The sequence below is a fragment of the Narcine bancroftii genome, chromosome 9 (genome assembly GCF_036971445.1).
Source record: "Narcine bancroftii isolate sNarBan1 chromosome 9, sNarBan1.hap1, whole genome shotgun sequence".
Taxonomy (NCBI): domain Eukaryota; kingdom Metazoa; phylum Chordata; class Chondrichthyes; order Torpediniformes; family Narcinidae; genus Narcine; species Narcine bancroftii.
In genome coordinates, this window is record NC_091477.1 from 105,048,472 (window position 1) to 105,074,207 (window position 25,736).

The 25,736-nt window shown below is 39.7% G+C and overlaps 1 protein-coding gene across 7 annotated transcripts in view; it reads left to right on the forward strand.

Moving 5' to 3' along the window:
* The window catches only part of abcc5 (ATP-binding cassette, sub-family C (CFTR/MRP), member 5), a 94,143-nt gene that overhangs the window by 40,059 nt on the left and 28,348 nt on the right, over positions 1-25,736 (forward strand). For 6 of the 7 annotated variants that reach the window (XM_069897142.1, XM_069897138.1, XM_069897141.1 and 3 more), the window contains 6 exons: positions 2,039-2,383; positions 2,607-2,678; positions 10,037-10,161; positions 13,386-13,458; positions 19,403-19,606; positions 21,037-21,180. In XM_069897142.1, coding sequence (XP_069753243.1) covers positions 2,039-2,383; positions 2,607-2,678; positions 10,037-10,161; positions 13,386-13,458; positions 19,403-19,606; positions 21,037-21,180 — 963 coding nt within the window. Of the gene's footprint in view, positions 1-2,038; positions 2,384-2,606; positions 2,679-5,500; positions 5,583-10,036; positions 10,162-13,385; positions 13,459-19,402; positions 19,607-21,036; positions 21,181-25,736 lie in introns of those variants that run through there. The other variant, XM_069897145.1, reaches the window with a different exon arrangement.

A 25,736-nucleotide genomic window follows, 5' to 3' on the forward strand; every position in this document is an offset into this window, starting at 1 on the left:
AGTGTAGCCACACCTACTGGCAGGTCTTAAAGGATTGCTCCTAGCCAGACCAGGTCATTCTGGATTGGTCGACCTACTTGTGATATGCTCCAACCTTTTAGTTAATAAAAGCCTTTGTTTGGATCAACAAGTCTTTGGTTCTTTCGACGCAAACAGTGATCCAAACAGTGATGAACAAGCTGAATTTCAGAGGTAAGATCCATGATATCAAGGCAGTATTTCAAATTCATTGTCAAAGGTACTTAAAATGTATTGATAATGGTTATTTTACAAGCTAACAAGTGTGGCACCAGTCAGTTGAAATATGAGAAAATTCTTCACTCATTGAAGTAATTTGCAGAGAAAGGTAGATTGGCTGGTAATTCACAGGATTGAATTTGTCATTGGCCATCAGGAGATAAAGTGGGCAAATTTTCACACAAACCAGTAGATGCCAGTGTAATAATTGTACTAAAGCAAGTTTGCAGAAGGCATGGCTATTTTGGGCCTGCAGTACTACAGATGCGATATTAATTGGTCCAGTAATCATTTCTTTATCAAGTGATCTTGGCCTTTTTTGATATAGCGAGAGAATAAAATGAATTGAAGAGTGGCCTCCATAAAGGTATCTTAGGAGGTCACTGAGATAGATAACTACATTCAATCAGAAATGCCAAATTGATTGTGAATGCTTCAAACATTTTCTTTCACACTTGCTTGCTGGGTACTGCCATTGCTCGGAATGAGAATGCTCTTGGAGCCTTTTAATTATCCACCACCATTCATGGCTCAATATGATGGAACTGTAGATCTGTCAGCTGTGATTTCACTCAGCTCTACCTACTGCATGCTGATTTTGTTTTTAAGTGTGCATGGGACTGAAATTGGAGTATTTTTAGGTATGCCTGATATAACTGTCGTGCCCTACTGTACACCGGGGTTTGTAGACTAGCTTTATTATGGTGTTATTTCTGCTGATTCTGCTACTGCTGGTTGTCCACAAAGCTTCATGGATGAAACACAAAGTGCTGGAGGAACTCAGTAGGTCAGGCAGCATCTGTGGAAAGCAATAGATCATTGACATTTCAGTCCAAAACCCCTTCTTCAGGAATAGCAAGAGCTGGGCAGGTGCCTGAATAAAACGGTGGAGGGGAGGGGAAGGGAAGGACCTCTGGCTGGCGTGATCGGTGAATGCAGTTGAGCAGGGGAAGAAAATAATGGAGCTAAGGAGAAAGAAAAAAGGGCTGAGAAAAGTGTAATCTGATAGCGAGAAGAGAGTGGAGGGCCTGGATGAGAATGATGGAAGGTAAGGGAGTGGGGAGGGGAAAAGGAAGAATGGTGCCAGAGAGATGAGGGAAAGCTCAAGGGTTGTGGGGAAAAGGTGAAAAAGTGGGGTGGATGAAAGGGGCTTCTGAAAAGTGGAGAAGTTGATATTGAAGTTGTCTGGAGATTGCAAAGGCGGAATACAATGTGCTGTTCCTCTAATTTCTGTGTGGCCTCCACCTGACTGTACATTAGGCCATGGACAGTAATGTCAGTGTGGGAATAGTAAGTGTTTTCGAATTGGCTGGTTATTGGGAGATCCTTGCTGTTGTAGCAGACAGAGCAAAGGTGTTCAACAAAGCGAACCCCAATCAGTGTCCAACCTCTAATGTAGAGGAGATTGAATCAGGAGCACAGGAAGAAGTTTAGTGGGTGCTCTGTTTTTAGTTGCCAGAAATCTTCTGAGACTAACCCATTTAGCAGATGTGTAGAGCCACACAACATGAAGAAGTCCTTGTATCCACAAGGACTGTGCACCTTATTCTTAATTGCAGTTAGATTTATGAAATGTTCTTTTAAAATGGAGAAAGTAAATCAACATGTATTATTTTTAATTATGTTCTATCTGTTTGAGTTTTGCTAGAGTGTAATTGGACCTGGATTTAGTTGCTCCTAATGAGCTGCATTTGGTTTCAGCATCTCTTCCTTTAACCTGCTGCTGTATATTGCTGCCTGTGCCATTGGCTTATTGTACATTGACCAGGTGCATAACTTTACACCTCTTCAACTTGTTCAGAGTTTATTTCTAATGGAAGAGTTTCACATAATAAGAAAAAAGCCAGAATGTTCTCAAATCGCCATAGAGCTGAAGAGTGCTACTCTGGCTTGGGACTTCCTGAACACCAGTGCTCAGTCCTCACCTAAGATGACGCCCAAATTGAAAAAGGACAGGCATGAATCCAAAGGGAAGAAAGGGACAAGGAAAATTAAACAGAATGAACAAAATGGTCCTCTAACTGAGCAGAATGGATATCTCCTAACAAACAGTGATGAACAGCCCAGTCCAGATGAGAAGGGAATATCTCTGACCAATCCAAGGCTGCAAAGGACTCTGCACAATATCAACCTTAGCATAGAAAAGGTAAGAAAAATATCAAAATAGTTTTAATTGTCATGATAGTTGATATGTTTATAATACATAATTAGTGCATTTTAATTAAATATATACTGAACTTGAGGCATCTTGTAGTTTGCACAATTATAATTCTAATTTAGTGAAGTTTTTTTGTAATTTCTTGTTTAAATTGTTTCCTAAAACATGTCAAAAATATTGATCATGAATTAATCAGTGTAATTTCCAACAGGGGAAGCTTGTTGGAATCTGTGGTAGTGTGGGATCTGGCAAAACATCCTTGATTTCTGCTGTATTGGGCCAGGTACGTATTTTCAAAATTTCTTTCAATAGAGTAAGGTTATTACTTGTAGAATTAGGTTACGTACTAAAAAGCTACTTATTTGACCTCGTGCTGTTCCCTTGAATTCATTTTATAACATAACTCCATGTTTGTAAAGTTATGGTTGTCATAATAATTTTAGTGTGGAAAATAAGCATTTTAATCCTGCATCATTGGAAGGGAATGGTACATTTTAGTTTTGATCATTGCCCTTCTTTTAAGATATCTGGTATCACAATAAATTGAGTTTGAAGCATAGATCTGTAAATACTGAGTCAGATTATTCTGGAATCAATAATGTCCAGTTTTGTTGCCGACAGTGCTGCACTTTTTACTGGATATATTAGGTTACGAGAAGTGACGACTCCCCTGACCAATAGGCACCTGTGAAGCGGAATGACCTTGCGGCAATTAACCCTCCTTTCATATCCTGATATCCTGTTGGTCTTTGACTGCTTACTGGTTGTCAAAGGCTATTTACATTATTAAATGTTCCTGATACAGTCAATAGACAATAGGAGCTGGAGTAGGCCCTTCGGCCCGTCGAGCCAGCACCGCCACTTTACAAATCATGGCTGATCACTACCATCAGTACCCCTTTCCAGCCTTATCCCCATAACCCTTAACTCCTTTGCTCACTAGAGTCTTATCTAACTCTCTTTTGAACATAATCAGCGAATCTGCCTCTACCACCCTCTGTGGCAGAGCATTCCACAAATTCAACTTCTCTGGGTAAAAAAATGTTTTCTCATCTCCGTCCTAAAGGGCCTATCCTGTATTCTTAAACTATGCCCTCTAGTCCTTGTCTCCCCCATCATTGGGAACAAGTAATCCGACTTCACCCTGTCTATCCCCCTGATAATTTTGTATACCTCAATCATGTCCCCCCTCATCCTTCTAAACTCCATCGGATACAAGTCCAGTTTTTCTAGCCTTTCAGCATATGTCAACCCCGCCATCCCTGCAACTAACCTTGTAAATCTGCGCTGCACACCCTCTATAGCTAGTATGTCCTTCCTCAAAATTGGAGACCAGAACTGGACGCAATACTCCAGGTGGGGTCTCACCAGGGCCCTGTACAACTGCAGAAGGGCGTCTTTGTTCCTATACTCCAATCCCGTCTTTATGAAAGCCAACATGCTATTAGCCTTCTTCACAGCTTTCTGCTAGTCTTCAGTGACCGGTGAACAAGTACTCCCAGATCCATTTGCTCCTCCCCACTCCCTAGCTTGTCTCCATTTAAATAATACTCAGCTTTCCTATTATTGCCCCCAAAATGGATAACCTCATATTTGCTTACATTGAACATCATCTTCCATTCAGCAGCCCACTCCCCCAACCTGTCCAAGTCCCTCTGCATTTTCCTGACATCCTCCTCACACCCCACACCGCCACCCAGTTTCGTGTCATCTGCAAATTTGCTCAAGTTATTAATAATCCCCTCATCCAAATCATTTACATAAATTACAAACAACTGAGGACCCAATACCGATCCCTGCGGCACTCCACTTGTCACATCCTGCCATCCTGAAAAAGACCCACTTACCCCAACCCTTTGTTTCCTATTTCTTAACCAATTTCCTATTCATGTCAGCACCTTACCTCCAATACCATGCTCCCTGATCTTGCCCACTAGTCACCCGTGCGGTACCTTATCAAAGGCCTTCTGGAAGTCCAAATACACCACATCCACAGGCTCTCCCAAGTCCACCCTCTTTGTCACATCCTCGAAAAATTCCAGAAGGTTAGTCAAGCATGACTTACCCTTAAGGAATCCATGCTGACTAGCCCTTATACTATTATTACTGACTAAGTGTTCTGCTATTACTCCTTTTATGATGGACTCCAATATCTTCCCCACCACCGACGTCAGGCTGACCGGTCTATAATTTCCCGTTTTCTCCCTCCCTCCCTTCTTAAAAATCGGCACCACATCAGCCACTCTCCAATCCTCAGGGACCTCCCCCGAATCTGGAACTTTGGAAAATGTCGACCAGTGCTTCCACAATTTCCATAGCAACTTCTTTAAGCACCCTGGAATGCAGCCCATCAGGCCCTGGGGATTTATCAGCCCTCAGTCCCAACAATTTACTCACAACCTCCTGTTTCTGGATCCGGATATCCATTAGATCCCCTACTTCCCCAGGAAAGTTCCCCAAGTCTCTTGACACCGTATGACCATTACCCCCTAACTGACCATAACCTATATCCTCCTTGGTGAAGACAGTTGCAAAGTATTTGTTAAATTCCTCAGCCATCTCCTTGTTTCCGGTAATAATTTCACCCTTTTCCATTCTTAATGGACCAATTTTGGACCGAACCAATTTCTTCCTCTTCACATATTTAAAAAAGCTTTTGCTATTCTCCATTATATTATTTGCTAATTTCCTCTCGTACTTAATTTTCCCCTCTCTTATGACTTTCTTAGTTACCCTCTGATGCTCTTTGAAGGTTTCCCAATCCTCTAACTTCCCACTCCGCTTCGCTATCCTATACTTACTCCCTTTGGATTTGATATTACACTTGATTTCATTAGTTAGCCACGGCTGCTATTTGCATCTCCTAGAGCCTTTCCTCCACTTTGGAATAAATTTGTCCTGAAACATGTGAAAAATGTCCAAAAATACCTGCCATTTTTCCCCAGTTGTCCTCCCAGCTAGTGTATCTTTCCATTTTATTTTGGCTAGCTCCTCCCTCATAGCTGCATAATCCCCTTTATTTAACTGCAGTACAGATGCTTCCGACTTCCTTTCTTTTTCCCTTTCTAATTACAGCTCAAAAGCAACCATACCATGGTCACTATTCCCTAATGGCTCCCCTACATCGAGGTTACTTATTAACTCTGCGTCACTGCACAGCACCAAGTCCAGAATCGACTTCCCCCTGGTAGGTTCCTCCACTAGCTGCTCCAAGAAAGTATCTCGTAGACATTCAATAAACTCAGTCTCTTGTGCTCCTGCCCCCGTCTGATTATCCCAGTCCACCTTCATGTTAAAGTCCCCCATAACTACTGTATTGCTACCACTTTGACATGCTACTCTTAATTCCTGATTTATACTTCTACTGATATCTAAGCTACTTTTCGGAGGCCTGTAAATGACCCCCATTATGGTCCTCATGCCTTTACAATTTCTTAGTTCTATCCAAACAGACTCTACCCCACCTGTTTCAATGTCTTTCCTTTCAAACGCCTGAATTTCATTTCTTACCAACAGAGCTACCCCATCTCCTCTTCCTAACTTTCTGTCTTTTCTATAGGACGTGTACCCTGGAACATTTATTTCCCAATCCTGCCCTTCCCGCAGCCATGTCTCCGTTACTCCGACAATATCATAACCTCCCATTGCCATTTGTGCCTCAAGCTCATCCATTTTATTCCTTACACTCCGTGCATTCATACACAATACCTTGATACCATATCTCCTTTCTCCCTCCACCTTTGTTCTCGATGCACTTGCCCCTACTCTCCTATTCTTTTTAGTTCCCTTTTTCCTTATTGTTTCTAACGGAAACACCCCTATATTCACTCTCCTATCTGCTTCCCTATCAGTCCTGTTCCCTGATCAAATAGATTTAAATGAAACTAGAATAAAACAACATGAAGAATATTAAATATTCAATACATGATTAGAAACATGGGCATATAGTAAAATAAAACATTTGGCTTTTTTTTTTCTTTTGAGTCAAATGAATGGAGTTGCTGTTGGTACACTAGCCCTCAGTATTTATGAAGTTGAGGGAAGGGAGAGAAGTGCATCAGCATCTTTTATTTCATGTTGGTGCTCCATCACAAGGTCAATGGTAAGACAAGCAATCGAACAACTAGCAAGCTATGCTGGCATCCGATTTCCATTACATCTCATATTTCTCTCCCTAAGACATGCAGCACTCAAAGCCTGGACAGCTTTTGGCTGACTATCATTCAACGTGATTCAGACAATTAAAAGTGCTCTGAGTCAACATATAAGGAAGGAAGGCAACATGAAAAATGCAATAGATTTTGAAGTTACAGTCATTCCTTCAGCGTTGTACAATCCTTTGAAAAGGTTGCGCAAGTCCTGGAATAAAGTTCAAAATGAACAATTCACTCTGAAACAAGCTTTGGATATAGGCCTTGTCAGTGACACCAATATTGTATTAAAGGAAAAAAAATATGATTGTGTAGGTTTAGTTCATTTAGGGTTTCAAAAACATTGAAGAAAGTTCCTCTTGCCTGATAAGCAGAGAAGATGAGGTCTGTGGAAAAGGGATATATCTAAATGACAAAAAGTTAAACTACTGTACTATGAGGAAAGATAATGCACTATTGGAAAATAGGAGTTTGCTCTCAACTATTGTAGGCTGTGGCAGTTCACCCACGCAACAAGCGAACCGGCTCATGAAGTTATGGGCAAGTCTGTGGCAGATCTGACTGTGAGAGCTCCAGGTGCAAGGCAAGCCCACAGCCTGGCGGCTGATGCTATAACGGTCCTGGGAATTTCAAGCATCATCAGGTTGCAAGAGATTTAAGTGCACGATAAGAGTTCTATGAAAGTCAATGGTTCAAATCACTATCAACTCTGCTTGACTCTTTCGCTTACTGCGTGCCTAGTGCAACTACGTTGGTGATACCGATGGTCCAAACATCATTTGGTCCTAGCAATGACCGAACCAACCACACAGAATACAGTTTCACTGAAACTGCTGGCTTTCTGGACCTCGCAGCCGTAGATCTGATTTTAACCGGCTGAAGCCCAATTCCAGGTCAGACAAATCATCTCGGATGCTACAAAGTACTACTATGTGGTTGGTTCACTCAACCAGGAAACAGCAGGCCGAATCATTAATTTCCTACACCAGCCATCGGTTGAGGACAGGTATGAAACAATCAAGGCGCTCCTGATCTGAAATTTTGGCTTCTCCAGCCGTGTGCATGCAGCGCGGTTGCTCAACATGGACGACCTAGGCGACTGCACACCATCGGCCTTAATGAAACGAGATGCTGGCACTAGCAGACAGCTATAAGACATGTTTACTGTTCAAACAAGTGTTGTTCAAGCAGATGTCAGAAGAAAACCACCTCCGTCACTGACGACGATTTCAGTGACCCATGCAAAGTAGTGGCCCGTGCAGATATCCTGTGGTACACCAAGCAGCATGGTGGGGCCTCCATTGACCAAGTTGCTGTGTCACGCCCTTAGGCCTGGGCCTTCCCCATGCCACCAACTAAACCGCAGCACTGTTCGGACCGTTGGTGTTTTTACCACCAAAAGTGGGGTCAGGAGCCTACCGTTGCTGCCCACCCTGATCCTTTCTGGGAAATGCCAGGGACAGCCATCGCTAATGGCTACAGCGGCTGGCCACTGTGATAGCCTTCTTTATGGGACTGACACTCCAGATAAAAGTTCCTCGTAAACACGAGTGGAGGTTAGCATCAGGAAATCAGGACTGGTGTTCACCACTACCAACAATCACAGTATTCACACAAACCATCCCAATACAGTTTGATTCCAGATGTTTTACCTGGTCTTTTATGTGGCAATAGTATTGCAGCCTTTATGGGTGCAGATTTCCTCCAGGTGCACTGCCTCCTAGTGGTCCTCAAGGTATGGTGCCTAGTGAATCCCAAGACCTTCCAGACCTTCTTGCTCAGCGAAGCCAAATTACCGGCCCCACACTTGGACTCTGTGCAAGCAGATCGGGCACTGCCAGACCTCCAAAGTCCAAAGGCACATTAAGGCCCCCCCCCCCCCCTTCAACCCTTCCAGCCAACACACAGGAGGTTTGAACATGTCCATGTGGACATCAGCGGTCTGCTGCCTGATTCCTGGGGGCAAGGTTCACCAGGTGGCCAGAAGTTGTACCAGTCGCCGACACGTCCACTGAATCCTACGCCAGAGCCATCATTGCAAGCTGAGTTGCACGTTTTTGCCTGCCTGCCAACATCACCTCAGACAAGCAGGGGATGGGTGGAGTGTGGTGTCGCAGTTCACGTCCAGCCTATGGTTATCACTGGCACAGCTGTTTGGGACCCAGCTGCACCGCCCCATGGCCTACCATCTACAGTCCAACAGCCTTGTAGAGCATTTCCACCAGTACCTGGATGGCCCTGATGGTGCCTTTGAGGCCCAGATTGGATGGATGAGCTTCCTGGAGTGCTTCTTGGCATCTGCACAGCTCCCAAAGTAGAATTAGTCATGTCTTCATCAGAGATGGTATGCAGCGCCACACTGACTGTTCCAGGTGAGTTTGTGCAAGCAGCTTGTGGTACAGGAGGCACCTGCGGCAGTGTTCACAAGACTCCAAGAGAAGGTAGGAACACTAGCTCCTGTCCCAACCTTGTGCCACTGCCTGACACCTTCCTTCGTTCCCAAGAACCTCCAGGACTGCGACTATGTCTTTGTCAGCAGGGGCAAGCACTGGACTCCAGTGACCATACAAGGGGATGCATCAGAACAAAACCATGAGCGGCCATGAGGAGACCTTCACCATTGATTGCCTCAAGCCAGTGCACCTTGACCTGGTACACCCTGTGACTATGCCATTCCCACTCCGACAAAGTCGGCCACCCAAACAGACTAAAGATTTACCAGGATGAAGTTTTGATGCCTGTATTCATTGATGGATTCAAGAGTTCAACAAAGTGAAAGAAGGATTGTACTTGGTAGTTGTTGATGAAGTCTCTAAAATTGCTTTTGAAGGAGTAAACATTTGATGAGATCTGTTTTGGTAACAAGGCCAAATCGGTAATCAATCCCATTTGACCAATAAAATAGAATTGCAAGAGTGATTGAATGTTGAAAGAAGATGATTTTAAAGTTCAATAGGGATACTTGCGTGATTTTTCTTTCTTTAATTTTTTTTATTGTAATACTTACATGGAGGAAAGAAACTCAGTATTATAACCATAACTCAGCTATGCAGTGATCCTACCTGCAGAATGCCAGCCACTTGAAGGGCTTCATTTTGAAAAGAAAACTAATGTCAGGCTTAATAGACAATTCAGACATTTACAACAACAAATACTTGAACTAGATGGATAAAAAAAGGTTGAGCTCCTGTCTTATTGTTAGCAGATCTCTTGCTCAGTTATAGTTTGCATTTCAATATTTGTTCTGGAGTTATTTAATGCTTTTGAACTGCACAGATGCTGTAATTTAAATCTTTAAATTAAGCAAGCATGAAAAGCTGTTATGTGATTAACACTGATGCAATTTCAGAAAACTCATTTATTGTTCTTTAGAACTTTACAGCAGCTGTAGGATGGGCAAAGAAAGCAAGATGATGGAGAAATTGTGATTTATAAATGATAGAGGTGTTTTCTTTTCCCATGAAACCATGAATTTTCATTGCTTATCCAGATGACCCTGATGGAAGGAAGTATTGCAGTTGATGGGAATTTTGCTTATGTGGCTCAACAAGCATGGATGCAAAGTACCACTATCAGAGAGAATATTCTGTTTAACAAAACATACAATGAAGAAAGGTAAAAAAAAAATTATGGTTAAGGAATTTATTGGTAAACTTTCCAAGTACAAGGTCATCAATTGGCTACATTAAACTCAAGTTGCAATAAATAACCGGCAAGTTAGGTGGCATCAGTGCTCAAGGATATTTTTCATGGCAGTGATTCTTAAAGTCCACTGAGTATTTCTTGCCAGGCACATGATTTTTAGTCTTTCACCTGGCAAGAAAGGATAAAGGCATATCAAACAAGATTTCGAGAATGTTTATTTTCATTATTTTCGCAAAATTTAAATTCAGAGATAGAAGTTAAGATCTTGAAGCGTGTAAGTGCACTAAGATCTGGAACAATTATAAAACATAGAATTGACCCTAATCTATAAAAATCTTTTTATTTTTAAGATATTTTTTATTGAAGTTTGCAATAATACAAAAATTTAAACAATACAATTCTATAATGAAATACAAATTACAAGAAAAAAAAACCACCCAATTAATTCAAAACCTCTATCACTATACAAGGTTGGAAAAAAAATTGAACGTGGATATCAAGTGATGACAACCTGGAAATAGATGGCACAGCATCTAAGCTTATAAGCCCTAAAACTTTAGATTGTGGTCATGGTCCATAAAAGGCCCCCAAATCTTTAGGAAATTAGTATTTGAATTTTTAATTGTATATCTAATTTTTTCTAAATTTAAACAAGACTTAATATCATTTAACCAGGGTGGGTAGATGGAGCGTTATCCATTTAATCAACATTGAACATCTGACTATCAATGAAGTAAAAGATAAAATTGGTTTTGAAATCGATAAAACGTTGTCATCTTGAAATGATCTGAAAAGAGCAATTAAAGATCAAGGTTCCAATTTAACTTTAAGAATCACCGATAATGTTTGAAAAATATCTTTCCAACATTTTTCTAAACTAGGGCAAGACAATAACACATAAATTAAAGAAGCCTCAGCAATTTTACATTTGTCATGTAGAGTATTTATATCAAAATAAAAATGAGATTATTTAACTTTAGATATGTGTACCCAATGGACCACTTTAAATTGCAATAAGCAAAGGGAGGTCGTATTAATCAAATTACAAATGGAATACAAAACCTCATCAGAGAATGAAAGATTCAAATCCTGTTCCCAATCTATCTTGATCATAACTCATCAGGCCATTCTTAAATCAAGCAAATTTTTATTAATCGGAGATATTGAACCTTGATGAGAAAGTTGTAAATCAAAAAGTAAATCTAGATATTTCCCTCAGGAATTTGTGGAGTCGGGATTCTGAGATTAAACAAAATGTCTAACTTGTAAATATCTTTAAAAAAATGCATGTTTGATAAATTTTCCAATCTAGTCTAATTTTCTAATCTGGTCATATGATATATTCTTCTCTGCCTTATGCACTATTTAGTATGCTTGTTCACACTCTCCTTCCATACTTGCCTGCCTGTTTGCTACTAGCTTTACTTGTTTTCATTCCTTTCTTTCCACTTATAGCCAGAGAATCTTGTTTGCTGGTGTTCAGTTCTTGAATCTGTCTTTCAAGCATACACTAAAATAGAAATGTTTTCAGCTTACAAATTTAGTTGAAATGGTTAGTAAGGGCAATAAAGATAGTTTACTTTGCTATTTATAAGACTCAGATTTGTGTGGGGTGGAAAGAGGGGTGTTCGAAACATCTAATAAGAAACAAATTTTTAAAATACAGCGATCAAGTGGGAGAGATGAGAGTGGAGAGGTGAAGGTAAATAAAGAAGCAAAAGCAAAGGAAATAAAAGTAATGAACTTGAATGCAGGTGGAGTAATTCAGGTGTAATTCATGTCAACTTGTTGATGGAACATTGGGTGGAAACTAAGTGCAAATCCAAAAATGTTCTGGCAATGACAGTCTTGTTTGAGCACTGATGAACTAACAGTTAACCTTCCAAGTTATTGACCTTTTTATCAGAACTTTCAACAAATTTGCCTGATTGCTGAGTACTATCAACATTTTCTGTTTTCATTTAAACATTTCAGATCTGGAGTAGGGGTCTCCAAAGTGGTCGATATCGACCCTCCCTTCCCCCCACTCCATCCATAAGGGGGTGTGGGGGAGGCTTACCTGCCATTAACCTTCGTGTGTCGCCATCATGCTTCCCTCCCCACACCCCCAAATGGAGGGCAAAAAGGTGGCGCCAGACAGAGGGCTCAAAAGCCAGACTGTCCAGCCTAAAATCTGATGTCTGGTCACCCTACCCAGCACACCCACTGTCTGTCCAGCACCGGGATTCCATACCTGGGGTTCGATGAGGGACTACATAGTCCCTGAAGGGGTTGATGGTCTAAAATGTTTGGGGTCCCCTGATTTAGAGCACTGCAGCACTTTGATTTTGCAGGAAAAAATAGATTTTGATCCAGGATCTCTCAGCAGAAAAATAAAGCTGAGATTTCATGCACTGTCTGAACAACCGTGATTAGTTTGTGGATCATTGGTTTGAAAATGTTACCTTTAAACTGAAGCAACGAGTAGCTGATCAGATCAATCTTCATACAGCTCAGCCAACAATATAGAGTCCTGCTGGTGGAAAAATCCAAGAGATAGGAATTGAAAATTAAGCAGAATTTTAACTGTTAAAAAGAGCACAAAAGACTGAAGGGTCATAATGTGCAAGGTTAGCTTATGGTTGGTGGATACTTCAATCGATAATTAGAGTTTAAAATTTGCTCTCCGTAATAAGGCACTGCTTAAATATGTTCAGTCTGATGGTTATAAATCCTTCGTTTTGAATTCCAGACAGACATAAGAACAATGTAGCCAGCTGTTTCACATTTCTTGAAGAATTTGGCAATTTATCTGCTTTCAATCTGCTCAATAAACTTGATTCATGAACTTCTAACTTTTCTACAACTGTTGTAGTTGCACTTGCTAGCTTTATCATCATCTGCAAAAACCAGTTGATCATACGATGCATCCCAATGGTTTAATTGCAATTATTATTTGAAGTAACTTCTCAGGTATTCAGATACAAATGTGAAAACACTAGAATAATGTAACTTGGCTTGTGTTTTTAATTGCATCGAGCAGCATGTAGTTCAAGAACTGTTGCTTGTTCAACTAATCCTTTAATGCATGCAATTTTTGTGAATGTTTATTGGTGTAATACATGATAAATATTTTTGTGAAAATCTGAAACATCTTTTAACCTGTTGTTATATGTTACCTCATGAGATTAAATTTGTTCTTTGTTTCAAAACAGATACAACAATGTTCTTGCTGCATGCTGCCTTAGGCAAGATCTTGCCGTATTGTCTAGCGGAGACATGACACAGGTATGAGAAGAGTTGCAGAATCATAGTTTTTCAGGATTGAAACAGGCTGTTTGTCTCTTCCAAAGATAATACTATTTGTTTGCATTTGACCGATATCCCCTTAAATATTCATGTACTTCTCAAATATATTTTCAAACTTGTAATTGTACCCACCTAAATCAGTTTTTTTTCCATTTCCCATCAGGCTTCATGTGGAAAAACTTGTCTCTTGGGTCTCCTTTAATTTTTTTTTCCCCCTCATCTCAACCTTATTTTTATCTCCCCTACCTTTGGAAAAGGCCCACTATGATTTTATAAACCGGTATCAAGTCATCCCTCTGTCTTATTCACTCCAGTGAAAACCAGTTGCAGTCTATCCATTTTCTTGTGATAACTCAAGCCCTCTCTTTCTATCAACTCTCTTGGTTAATCATGCCCTTCCTATTGTGCTCTATATTCCAACATACACTATTTTACTGCTGTTACATAACATCACAATTCTTGTGCTCGGTGGTTTGCCCAATGAAGGCAAACCCACCTTGTGCCTTCTACATCACCTTGTCAATCTATCTTGCCACTTTCAGAGAACTATGTAGTGGTGTTCTGTGGATTTTTTTTTAATACTCTTGTCCTATCTATCTAGCACAGGTTGTGGTTTTGGAAGGTGCTCTCTAAGGAGCCTTGGTGAGTTGATGCAGTTCAAACTGCAGCAATTGTTCTTATCAAGCTGGCTATGTTCTGTATGTTGAGTTTCTTGGCTGTTGTTGAAGCTGCACTTACCCAGGCAAGAGAAGAGTATTGCATCCTTACTTGAGGATGTGGATGCTGGACAGGCTTTATGAGTTGGGAGATGAGTTACCTGCTGCAGGATTTCTATCCTCAGACCTGCTGTTGTAGTCACATTGTGTACGTGGGCTTTCCATTTTAGTTTGTAATCCATGGTAACTTTCTGGATATTGTTAGTGAGGGCTTCAACAATAGCAATGCCATTGAATGTTAGGGGGAAATAGCTGGATTTTCTCTTATTGGATATTGCCATAGCCTGTCATTTGTGTGATGTGAATATTGCTTGTTACTTGCACTCCCAGGCCTGGATATTGTCAGTTTTCACAAAAGTGCTGGAGAAACTCAGCTAGTCAAATAGTGTACTTTATGTAGCAAAGATGAAGATGCATAACTAATGTTTTGGGTCTAAGCCCTTCATCAAGATATGAGCAAAAATCAGACAGATGCCTGAATAAAATGGTGGGGGAGAGGGGTAGGAGGAGGAGCACAGGCAAGAGGTCATCGGTGAATATGGGTGAGAAGGCACCAGAGAAAAAACCTGATAAGTTTTAGGAGAAGAGGATAGCTCTCTGAATGGAGAGGTAAGGGGGTGGGGGGCTAGAGGAAAGGAGACAGGGGATGGCCTAACAGAAACCGGAGGTTATTGTTAATCCCATCCAATTGGAGAGTGTCCAGACAGAATATTGGGTGTTACTCCTCCAATTTATGGATGGCCTTGGTTTTGAGAGTGCATGATGCCATGCATGCAAGAGGGATGCGGAATTGAAAAGGTTGGCCATTGAGAGTTCCCCTCCAAATATTGGAAGTGGAGGCTGGTGATATAGGAGTTGAGGACAAGGAGAATCCTGTCCTTGTTGCATCTAGGGGCAGAGAGGACCAGGGCAGATGTGCAGGAGGTACATATAAGGGCTAAGTTGATGGTGGTACAGGGGAAGCCATTTTCTTTTAAGATTAAGAGGACATCTCGTATGTTCCAGAATGGAAGATTTTGTCCTGGGGCCAGATGCAACAAAGAAGGAGGAATTGAGAGAGAGGAATAGAATATTTACAGGGGGACAGGTTGTGAAGAGGTGGAGTCGAAGTAACTGTGCAAGTTGATGGGCTTGCAGAAAATATATGTAGAAAGTTTGTCTCCCGCGATGAAGACAGAGGGTTTGAGAAAGAGGAGAGTATCGTTAGTAATGGATTTGAGAGTGGGCTGAAAGTTGGCAAAAATTTTGGATATTGCCCAGGTCTTGTTTGAAGGCTGCTTCTTTATCTAAGGGGTTGTGACTTTTGCTGAACGTTCAATTATCAGCAAATGTATCTGTTCTGATCTTACAAAGGAAGGTCATTGATCAAGCAGCAAAAGATAGTTGGGTCTTGGGTTCCACACTGAGAACTCCTGCGGAGATGTCATATAACTGACAAGATTGATCATCAACCCCCACACCATCTTCCTTTGTCCTTGGGATGAGCTGAATGAATGGCAGAACACAACTTGAACTTCTGGGAGCAGGTTGTAAGGAAATGCCACTTGATAGAACCATCAGTTATGCTTTCCATCACTTAATTGATGGTCAAGAGTAGACTAATAGGGTGGTAATTTTTGGAGATGGCCAAGTTCAATTTGATGATTATGGTTTTACAATAAAAGAGTTGAAGACATGAACAAGCCAAGGATCCACTTTTGAACTATCTTAAAGATTTCTGCAGATATTACATTTTCCCTGGGATAAATAGCTAGAACAAAAGTTGTGTGACTACTTATGGTGACATGCGATGATATAAGGAATGTAAAGCTATACTTTTAAGAAAGACTTGGGGATAGAAATGCATCCTCTTTTGTCCACTCTATATGTATACTTCTTCGGTGCCGTGATGGGCAGATCAATTTCATTGACATTGGATGCTTACCAGACAACTTCATTGCCTACAAGGAACATTTCCCTTTGTAGTTAAGGCAGGTTCAAATGTTGTATCCAAACCCAAAGATATCACACATGGTTCTCTGACTGTTGAAGAAGATCAGGATCCTTTCATCCATTAATCTGCCAAACGATAAAAATAACTTCCATTTATGTGGAACCAAGTCACATTCACAGACTGATCAGAATCAAGTTTTTTAAAAAAATACACTATTTACACCTGCCTGTTGAGTTTTAAGCATTTGCAATACCAACTGATCTTTTGGTGAGGATAGTTGAAGGAGAAATAATAACTGGATCAGTAGTAACTTTACTGATCTTTCAATGGTGCTTTGGAAGTTTTTGCCTCTATTTGGAAAAGCAAATTAAAATTTATTTGCAGGACCTTATCTCAACACTTTCTGTGAACAATTTAAGTGATACCCTGAGTGTTAACATCTTAATGTATTTTAAGCCAAACTCTGGCATGGACACAAGGATTTTCGCACTGACAATTCCCAGCTCTACCTCTATGCCATTTCTGTAATTTCATCACTTCTCCTAACTTAGCCACTGTCTCTAAGTGGTCTGATTGCCTGACATTCAATGCTGCCAGAAAAGGCACTTGCTCCATCTAAATTAATTTTGTCTATTTACTGGAATGTGGCCAATATCAGATAATTATTCACCTTGATGCAAGGATTTGGGATAAAATGGTAATCAAATGGTTAGCCAGATTATTGATGAATGCAATAACACTATTTTCCTCAAGGGAAGAGTCCAAGTTCATGCATCATTCCTTTGATTCCACAGTTATTGCTGTTGTATCTTTCAGTGTCATACTCTACTTAGCACTTGCAGGGCTGACACAAGAAGCAGGTCTTTTGAATTTCAGTAAACCCGTTGAGTCAATTTAATTGGAATATGCTACATTCTTTGGTCTCATAGCTGGTACTTGAAATCTAAAATTTCCCTTTTCAAGCAATGCCACTTCCCCCTTATTAAGGTCAGTTGAGTCACCTGTATTTCTTCCATCTCTCAGTTACACTCTTACCATCCCACCCTCCCTCCACCTCCTTCCACGCAGAACTCTTGATAGTTTCTCTGTCCTCGCCTTTCACCCCACTAGCCTCCTCATTCAACATATCCTCCATTATTTTAGCCAATTCCAACTCAGCCCTGTCCACCTTCCATAAAGATCGATTTCCATGATTCCCTTGTTCGCTCATCTCTCCCCACCCACCTCTTCGTTACTCCCTTGCACTTTCCCTTGCATCTGCAGGAAGTGCAATGCTTGCTTTTGCACATCCTCCTTGACCACTATCTAGGGCCCAAACAATGTAAGGCAGAGATTTACCTGTACCTGCTCAAAGCTCATCCACTGCATTCATTACTCCAAATGTAGCCTCCTCTACATCAGTGAGACTGAACGCAGACTTGAGGACGATATCTCAGAGCATGTGTGCTCTATCTGCAATGTCTATCCGATAATGTGCCATTTCATCTCTCCTTCCCATTCCCACACCAACATAACTGTCCTGAGCCTTCTAGAATTTTCAGCTAATGAGACTCCCTTTCTTCTTCTGTACCCCTTCACCAATCCACCCCTTTTTTTGTCTTTTCTCATGCACCTTCAACTATTCTCATCCCCCTTCTCTTTGGTTCCATTCCCCCTCCACCCTGTTTTCCCCCACTGGATTCTTCTGCTCTCTCTTTATCACTTCCCTCCCTTTTTCAGTTCCATGTGGTCTCTCATTATATCACTATTCTCAACTTCTCTACTTATTTGATCCCAGCTCTGGAAACTTTTGTCTTCTAATCTAATCACCTACTCCATCCTGTATGACACACTGTCTCTTATCTATGATTCTCTGACTGGCATCTGCCAATCCTGAGCCTCTCACTGTCAGGTTTCGCCTCTACCTGGTTTATCAATTCCATATGCTATGTTCTTGATTAGTAATTCATATTTTAAAATAAAAGCTCTCTTTTGATTTGCGCAAAATTCAATTGCATAATTTAAGAAACATTATATCCTTATAATGAACATCAGTTATTGAAAATACAAATCATCTCCTTGAAATGTGCACATCTTTCAGCAAAATTTCTGTCTCAGATTTGTCTTTGATTTGCAGCTATAAATTAACATACTAATTTTACTATTCCAATATTAAAAAGCAACTGTTAGGATGTACAAACATTCTTTACAATTTTCCTACATTTTAATAATAACTGTATTCATTATTATTGGCTGCGGTGTGCTTTGGGATGATGTATTTTCTACAAATGCAAATTTATTATTCCTAATAAGAAATAGATGCTGACACGTCTATATGTCCTTGTGCATCGACTTTGCCATTGAGTATGGTTGTGACTGGTTTTATCTAAACTGCTCATTCCTGTCCAATCACTTTATCCCCTGATCTTAGTGTCCAGCATATTACAGTATTTTTTTCGGCTTTGAATCTACCGTACTCATTCGGGGTCTGCATTTTTTTTTACATCCAAAGTCTTGCCATCGTCATGACAGAAATTTCTCCTCCACCAAATTGTTAAAGGGCCCAATCTGTTCTAGATTTTATAGCTGAAGTAAATGTTCTTTCAACATGTCCTATGTCAATCCCAGCAATATTTCCCAGATGTTAGAATTCTTTTGTTTCAATTTTTTTCATGGGGTGTAGATATTGCAGGCAATTCTCGGATGCATTATCTATCTACTCGTTTGCACCTTGAACAGAGCTCTGCTTCTTTGATGATCTGGAGCTAGACTGCAGGGACACCAGTGAACCATATGAGCTGTTTCTACAAGTTTTCATGGTCACCGTTCTAAGTTATTTGTATTTAAGTTTCCCCAAATGCTCTGATTACATTTAAGTACATCTCAATAGTCTCAAGTCCTGGATATGAATTTATTACTTTAATCACATACTGCTTATATGCTTTTTCAATGTACTAAAATTACAGTTACAAAACGTTTTCAAAAATCTTTCTTCTGTCTCCTGACATGCAATTGAATCTGTAATTGGACACGTTTGTTTTTCTGAAGTATGTCATAGTTGTAGAGAGATACCAAAATGAAGCCATTAATTGTTGTTTCAGCATTGAAACATTTTCTGACTGTGTGACATGATATGAAATGAGAGTTAATTGTTTTATATACACAAGTACAAAATATAGATGCAACAAAATCTTAACTTGCTGCAGTCCCACTTATGTGTAAAATACACCAACAATAAATAGTAGAAGTTAATTACCATGTACCGACTATTTTCCACCATTTCTGTGCCACACAGGTGGGTGAGCATGGTGCTAATCTTAGTGGAGGTCAACGTCAGAGGATAAGTTTGGCACGTGCTTTATACAGTGAAAGAAGCATTTATATCTTGGATGATCCACTCAGTGCATTAGATGCTCATGTTGGAAATCACATCTTCAACAATGCCATTAAGAAGCAACTGAATTTGAAGACTGTTCTCTTTATCACCCACCAACTTCAGGTCATTTAAATTATGAATGCATACCTATATTTACAAAATTGAAATTTTAATCTTCAAATTTAGCACATAGGAATTAAATTCCTTCTCCGATTTTTCATGTGTTAATCAAGGGAAGGTTTACATTGATCACTGTAATGCTGCTTTTTGTTAACTGTTTGATATTTGGTGTGTGTTTCCTAAAATGCATTGAAATTAAGTAGGTTTTGTAAAGACAAATAGAAATTAATTGATTGTTAAGCAATTGAAGTGATTAATTGACAGACTCTTAAAACACAGGAATAGAATTAAATGTTGAGTGGATGAGCAAAATAAAGATGAGTTGAATGGGGAAAAAACAAATGTTTGATATTGAACAGAAAACTGAAAAGATTTAGTAGAATAAATATGGAAGGACTATGGTAATATGGTGATATTAAGAATGCTAAGAGATGACACTAAATTTTATTTCATTGCAGAGCCTTTAACTCCATGTGTTACTGTGATCATGTTTGTACTGTTTATCTCAATATTTTTAGGGAAAACAGACAGAAAAGTAATCCTCAGATCATTGCTGTACTTACAAATGAAATAGTTAATTCTTGGAACCCTAAAAATAGGGTAATGCAGCTAGATTTCTCCAAGTGACCAATTACTGATTTGTTACTGAACAAGGGAATGTTCATTCCTTCCAATAATTTGGATATCAATCAAGAATAAATAAAATTGGAAGGATAGTATACTTAAGAAATTTTGTAACTTTCAATCATCTCATTTAAGAAGAATTTCTGTTCGTTGGCCCAGGTATATGCAAGTTATTACTTTAAATGTGTGTTATTGATCAAACAGGCAAGTACATTTCTCTTTGTCTCCTGATGTAGCTAATTCCTTCTGTGAAATGTACAAAATAGCTCAATTAATTTGTGTAGTTCTAATTCTTGGACCAAAAATAATCTTGAATGCCAGGTACAATTTAATACAATTTGTGGAGTGGTGACTTGGAACTTTCTGGATGTTTTTGTTAAGCTTTGCAGACTTGCCTTAGTAGCTCACTATTTCAGAAATTTGTTGCTGGAAATGGTCTTGAAATATGTCTTCTTAACCAGAATTTTAATCATTTAATCAGAATTTTTTTTAAAAATCAAGAACATGTATTGCAATTATAGTGATGGAGCTAGATGAGAATATGATACATTAGGCAAGTAGAGGTGGAAAGCAAGAAAAGAAAATGTGATTGTTTTACACTTCAGGGGTAAACTTAAACTGGTAAATTTCTATGATTTTATTTTGCAAACATGTTAAGTATAGATTTTTTTCTGTTTAGCATTATGTCGGCGGAGCATTGCGCAGTAATAATTTTGACACCTGAAATATTCTAAGAAACTTGATTGATCATCAGTTCTTCTGAGATGTAAAGATGCAGAATAAACTAATTGTATGCCTCCCTCGAGCAGTATTTGGTCAACTGTGATGAAGTTCTCCTAATGAAGGATGGCTCTATAACTGAGAGAGGGTCTCATGAAGAGTTGATGGTCTTGAATGGAGATTATGCAGCAATGTTCAATAATCTGCAGCTGGGAGACAATCCCCATATTGAGGTAATTTTATCACCGACTAGAGTATAATATATTTAAGAGCTCGGTATTTTCATTTATATTGAAGTGATCTTGCAGATACCATTGATGAAGGAGTTGTAAATTCACTAATTTATGGAGAGTGTACAAGCTCAGTGCATAATGTTTCCTATTTAGGAAATAAGCTGTGGTCTTGGGCACACAAGATGGATGTGGCAGTGAGTATAATCATTCCAAATTGCAGAACCGTATATTGATGCAATGAAAAGAAATTAAGAAGATGTGTTTTCAGTTATTGGAAATTATTGGCAAAGAAGGTCTCTGAAGTGTAAAGGAACCAGTTGCTACAAATGTTAATTTGTAATAGCTGCATTTCTGGCGAGAAATAGTTAAATAACAAAGACAAAATAAAAATAAATCTGTAGCAGGAAGAAAATAACATTGGAAATATAATTTCAAGCAAACAAACCTGACTACAATAGTGACAAATCACTCCCAAAATTCAACTCAAGTTGACACTGAGTGAAATAAAATGTACCTCTGCCCATAATGAGCAGAACTTGGGGGGAAAAGCAATCACTTCTCCTTCCCCATGCTTTGAATAAAGTTGATATTGCATTTAAAATGACTGAAATGAGTAAACACAATTGAATTTGCATTTATTATGTCATAAGCCATTTGGCCCAACTGGTGTCTCCAGCTCCTTTTTTTTTAATTTTTTTATTTTTCACACCATAAATCACATTAGCCATGATATACACTTTTTCTTTTTCACACATATACAGTGACTTTTTCTCCCCCCCCCCCCTCCTCCCAAGCCACCCCCCCACCCCCCCCCCTCTCAATCTCTCCAGCTCCTTGAGGAACATTGCCCTTTTTTCTACCCTGCAACTTATTTTCACCCACACATGCACACAACTGCTTGATTCTTTCTTGCCATTGAAATGGCACAAAAGGTAACTGCTAGTTAAGTTACCAGCATATATTTGGGATGTGGGACGTTTCCAGCACTTGCTGGTAACCTGTATGTTTTCTGAGATAACTTGCACTCTTATCATGGTAAACATCAGAGGTAAGGGTTGAAACTGGTTCCCCAGAGTTGAGGAAACAGCAGGAACTACTGTGCCACCTCAACTAGTTTCTTCATTACCCAGAATTTAAAATTCAAAGTTAGATACAGCTGGGTACACCTCCTGAGACTTTTATTGTACCTGTGCAGGAAACCTATTTAATATATAAAAAAAGTTGCATTCTTCACTCAGTTTTACATATGGAGTATGGCATCCAAGAACAGTTCCTATATATTTAGACGCAAAAGATTCAGTATATAATATATATGAAGGGATTTTAAATGTTATGAGCATGTTCCAGTCTTTTTGCTTAGAAAATTATCAAATGATAGTACTTTGTTTTTATTGCACATGGTGGTAAGTGAAGTCTTAATAAACTCTGCTTAAAGTTTTAAATTAAACTAAGGTTGAGAAGAGCAGAAAAGTCTGTATTAAGAAATAATATTTGTCTGCTATTAAATACATTTTTAAGTAAAACTCGTTTTTGGAAGAGAAGACAACAGGCATAGTCTTGGAGGATTTGTGCAGGGCAATATTATAACATAGAACAGTACTTGGTGAATAGGTCACCATTAACTGACATAATATCTCTTCAAACAGGTTTTTAGTAGTCAAGTAGAGGAGTGTAGGCGAGTAGTGGATGAAGGATTGTCTTTGATATAATTAATTTTCATGCTTCAGCAATAGGAGATATTGCTTTGCAGACTTTCAAACACAAAAGCAGTTTTGGGCTTGAGTGAGTGTAATAGAAAAGATGTTTGATACCAATATTTTTTTTTAAAAACTGAGCATGAGAATTAGAGAATATTCACAGGACAACAATTGGACCAGATGGTAAAAATTGCAATTAAATAAGAATAGTGATCAGTCCCCAACTTGCCCAAGATGGTCCATCACTCAATACAGTCATCTTTCAATAAGACTGTAAAGTGTTGGGCAGTAACCATCTTCAACATGACTGAGTACCCCTGACAACAGTGTATTACCATTGTAGTGCCCCTTATGATTAACATTCTGGGAGAAGTGCACAGCTATGACAAGAAGCTCATTTGGACCACCCACGTAAATAATATGTTTTTGAAAGCAGGTCAGGTTGGACATTTTGAAGCAAACGATTTGCATCTGACATCCACCCCCGCCCCCCCCCCCCCCCCCCCTCATGCCTTTTCACCATTTAAAACTCATCAAGCTGATTGAGCTTTTTTTTCCATATTGAAGTTCTTAAGTTCAGGAAGCACAGACTAATGAATTAACAACACTTCACTACCAAAGCCGTTAATTCCCACCACTAGTGCACCATAGCTTTATCACAAAAGTAAAACATGAAAGTCTGCAGACACCATGGTTGAACTAACAAAACAATGCTGGAGAAACTCAGCAGGTCAAAAAATGCACTTTATATAGCAAAGATAAGGTACATAACCAACATTTTTGGCTTGAGCCCTTCATCAAGGTATGAAAAAATGCCACCTAGCACCAGATCAAAATGGTAGGGGGAGGAGCACAGTCCCACAGACAGGAGGTATTAGAAGCTTAAGGAAGGGTGGACACAGCAGCAAGCAGAGGGAGGAGGGATGGCTCTGATAACAGAGAGGGAAGAGTGTGGAGAGTTTGGGGAAAGAAGAAAAGGGGAAAGGAAAGGGAGGGAGAACAGGGAGTAGGCTAGCAGAAACCAAAGAAGTTGATTTTAATGCCATCTGGTTGGAGACTGCCCAGATGGAAAATCAATTGTTCCTCCAAATTATGGCTGGTCTTGGTGGGATAGTACATGAGGCCATGGGCAGATGTGAGCATGGTAGTGGGATGCAGAATTGAGATGGTTGAGCACCAAGAGAGCCCTGTCACTAATGTGGACAGAGTGGAGGAGCTCAGCAAAATGATCTCCCAGACTCTTCAATGAAGAGAAGGCTTTGTTACATACCATCTACAATGTATACTGCATTAACCTGCCAAAGCTATTGTGACAGTACATCCCAAACCTTCCACCAAGAAGAATAAAAGCAACACCGCGGTGCTTGGGAATACCGCACTACAAGAAACCTGTGGTAAAATGAAAAAGAGTGTAGAGGACATTCACTAGGGTTGGAATGGAGGGCTTCAATTTCAATGAAAGATTCAATGTTACCTTTATTCATACTGGAACGTTAGCGGCTGAGAGGTGACATTGTAGAAGTTTATTTGGAACAGAGATTGGGTAGATGGTCAGTTCTTTTTTTCCTAGGATGGGGGGGAAATCTAAAATTAGAGTACATGGATTTTTAAGGTGAGCAGTGAAAGGTTTAAAAGGGACCAGAGGGGCCAGTTTCCACACAGGATGGTGGTGAGATGGAACAAGCTATCTGGAGGAAGTAGCAGATAAAATTAATGTAGATGGACATCGTAGTTGGCGCGGGTGAGTTGGGCCAAAGGGCTGGTTTCTGTGTTGTACAACTCTGACTTTATATTCACTACCTGTAGGTTTATCTCAAATTCCATGTAATCCTAAAAGCTTTCACCAATTTTTCATTAGTGGATCAAAATCCTAGTACTTCTACAGCACTGGGGGAGTACCTTCAACTGTAGCCCTGTTTTGGCTTTCAGAAGCTGACATGCTCAACTTCACAGGAACAAGACGAATAAAAGATGAGCACTCGGCACAAGGACAGCTTCTTCAGCGCTGCCATTAGATTCCTGAAAAATTAATGAACCAAAGACGCTGTCACTTTTCGTGTTCTCTTATTGTTATTATTTTACTTTGTATAGTAATATCGTTAAATGTTCATAATATGTATGTTTGCTGCTTCAAAACACCGAATTTCATGGCAATAAATCCTGATTCTGACACTAGGATGGGTAATAAATGCCAGTTTTACCAGCAATTCATGCTTCATAAAGCAAAACTAATAATCTTGAAAAAGGCAATAAGGACCGAGCAGTAAGCATATGATTTCAAATGCGTCATTTAAAGTTTATAGATAGTGCAGATGAAAAAACCTTCTAATGTCAATCTAATCACATAGTTTTGAAGGTTGACTAAAGAAAATTGTTTTGAACATCAGTGGCAATGGTTTCTTTGATGCAAAAATGTGAACAACTATCTTGGAAAACAACGGCATTTATTATTGACTTCACAAACCCACCTACAAAAGTGTGGCAACTTCTGGAGATAGCCTTTTTATGTCGCAATAATTTCTAGAAATGTATTTTATAAATATTTTCAAGAAATTGCCATTCGGGAGGAGTCACGTGATGGAGTAGTGGCCGGACGGTGAACTCCAGCCCTCTCCAGAAAAGTCGGGAAAAACAAGAGAAAACACAAAGGCACAGAAATAAAAGTTACAGAAAAGTGAGTATAAAGGTGGAAAGAAGATGGCGACAAAAAAAGAAAAGTCGAAAGCAACGGTAAGAAGAGAGGAAGAGAAGACAAAGGAGGAAAAAGGTGAAGGCCTTACCTGTCCGAAGAGGCCCGCTGCGGAGAGAGAAACCCGCTCCCTCAGGTCGGTAAATAATGGACTACAAAAATGGCTCGCA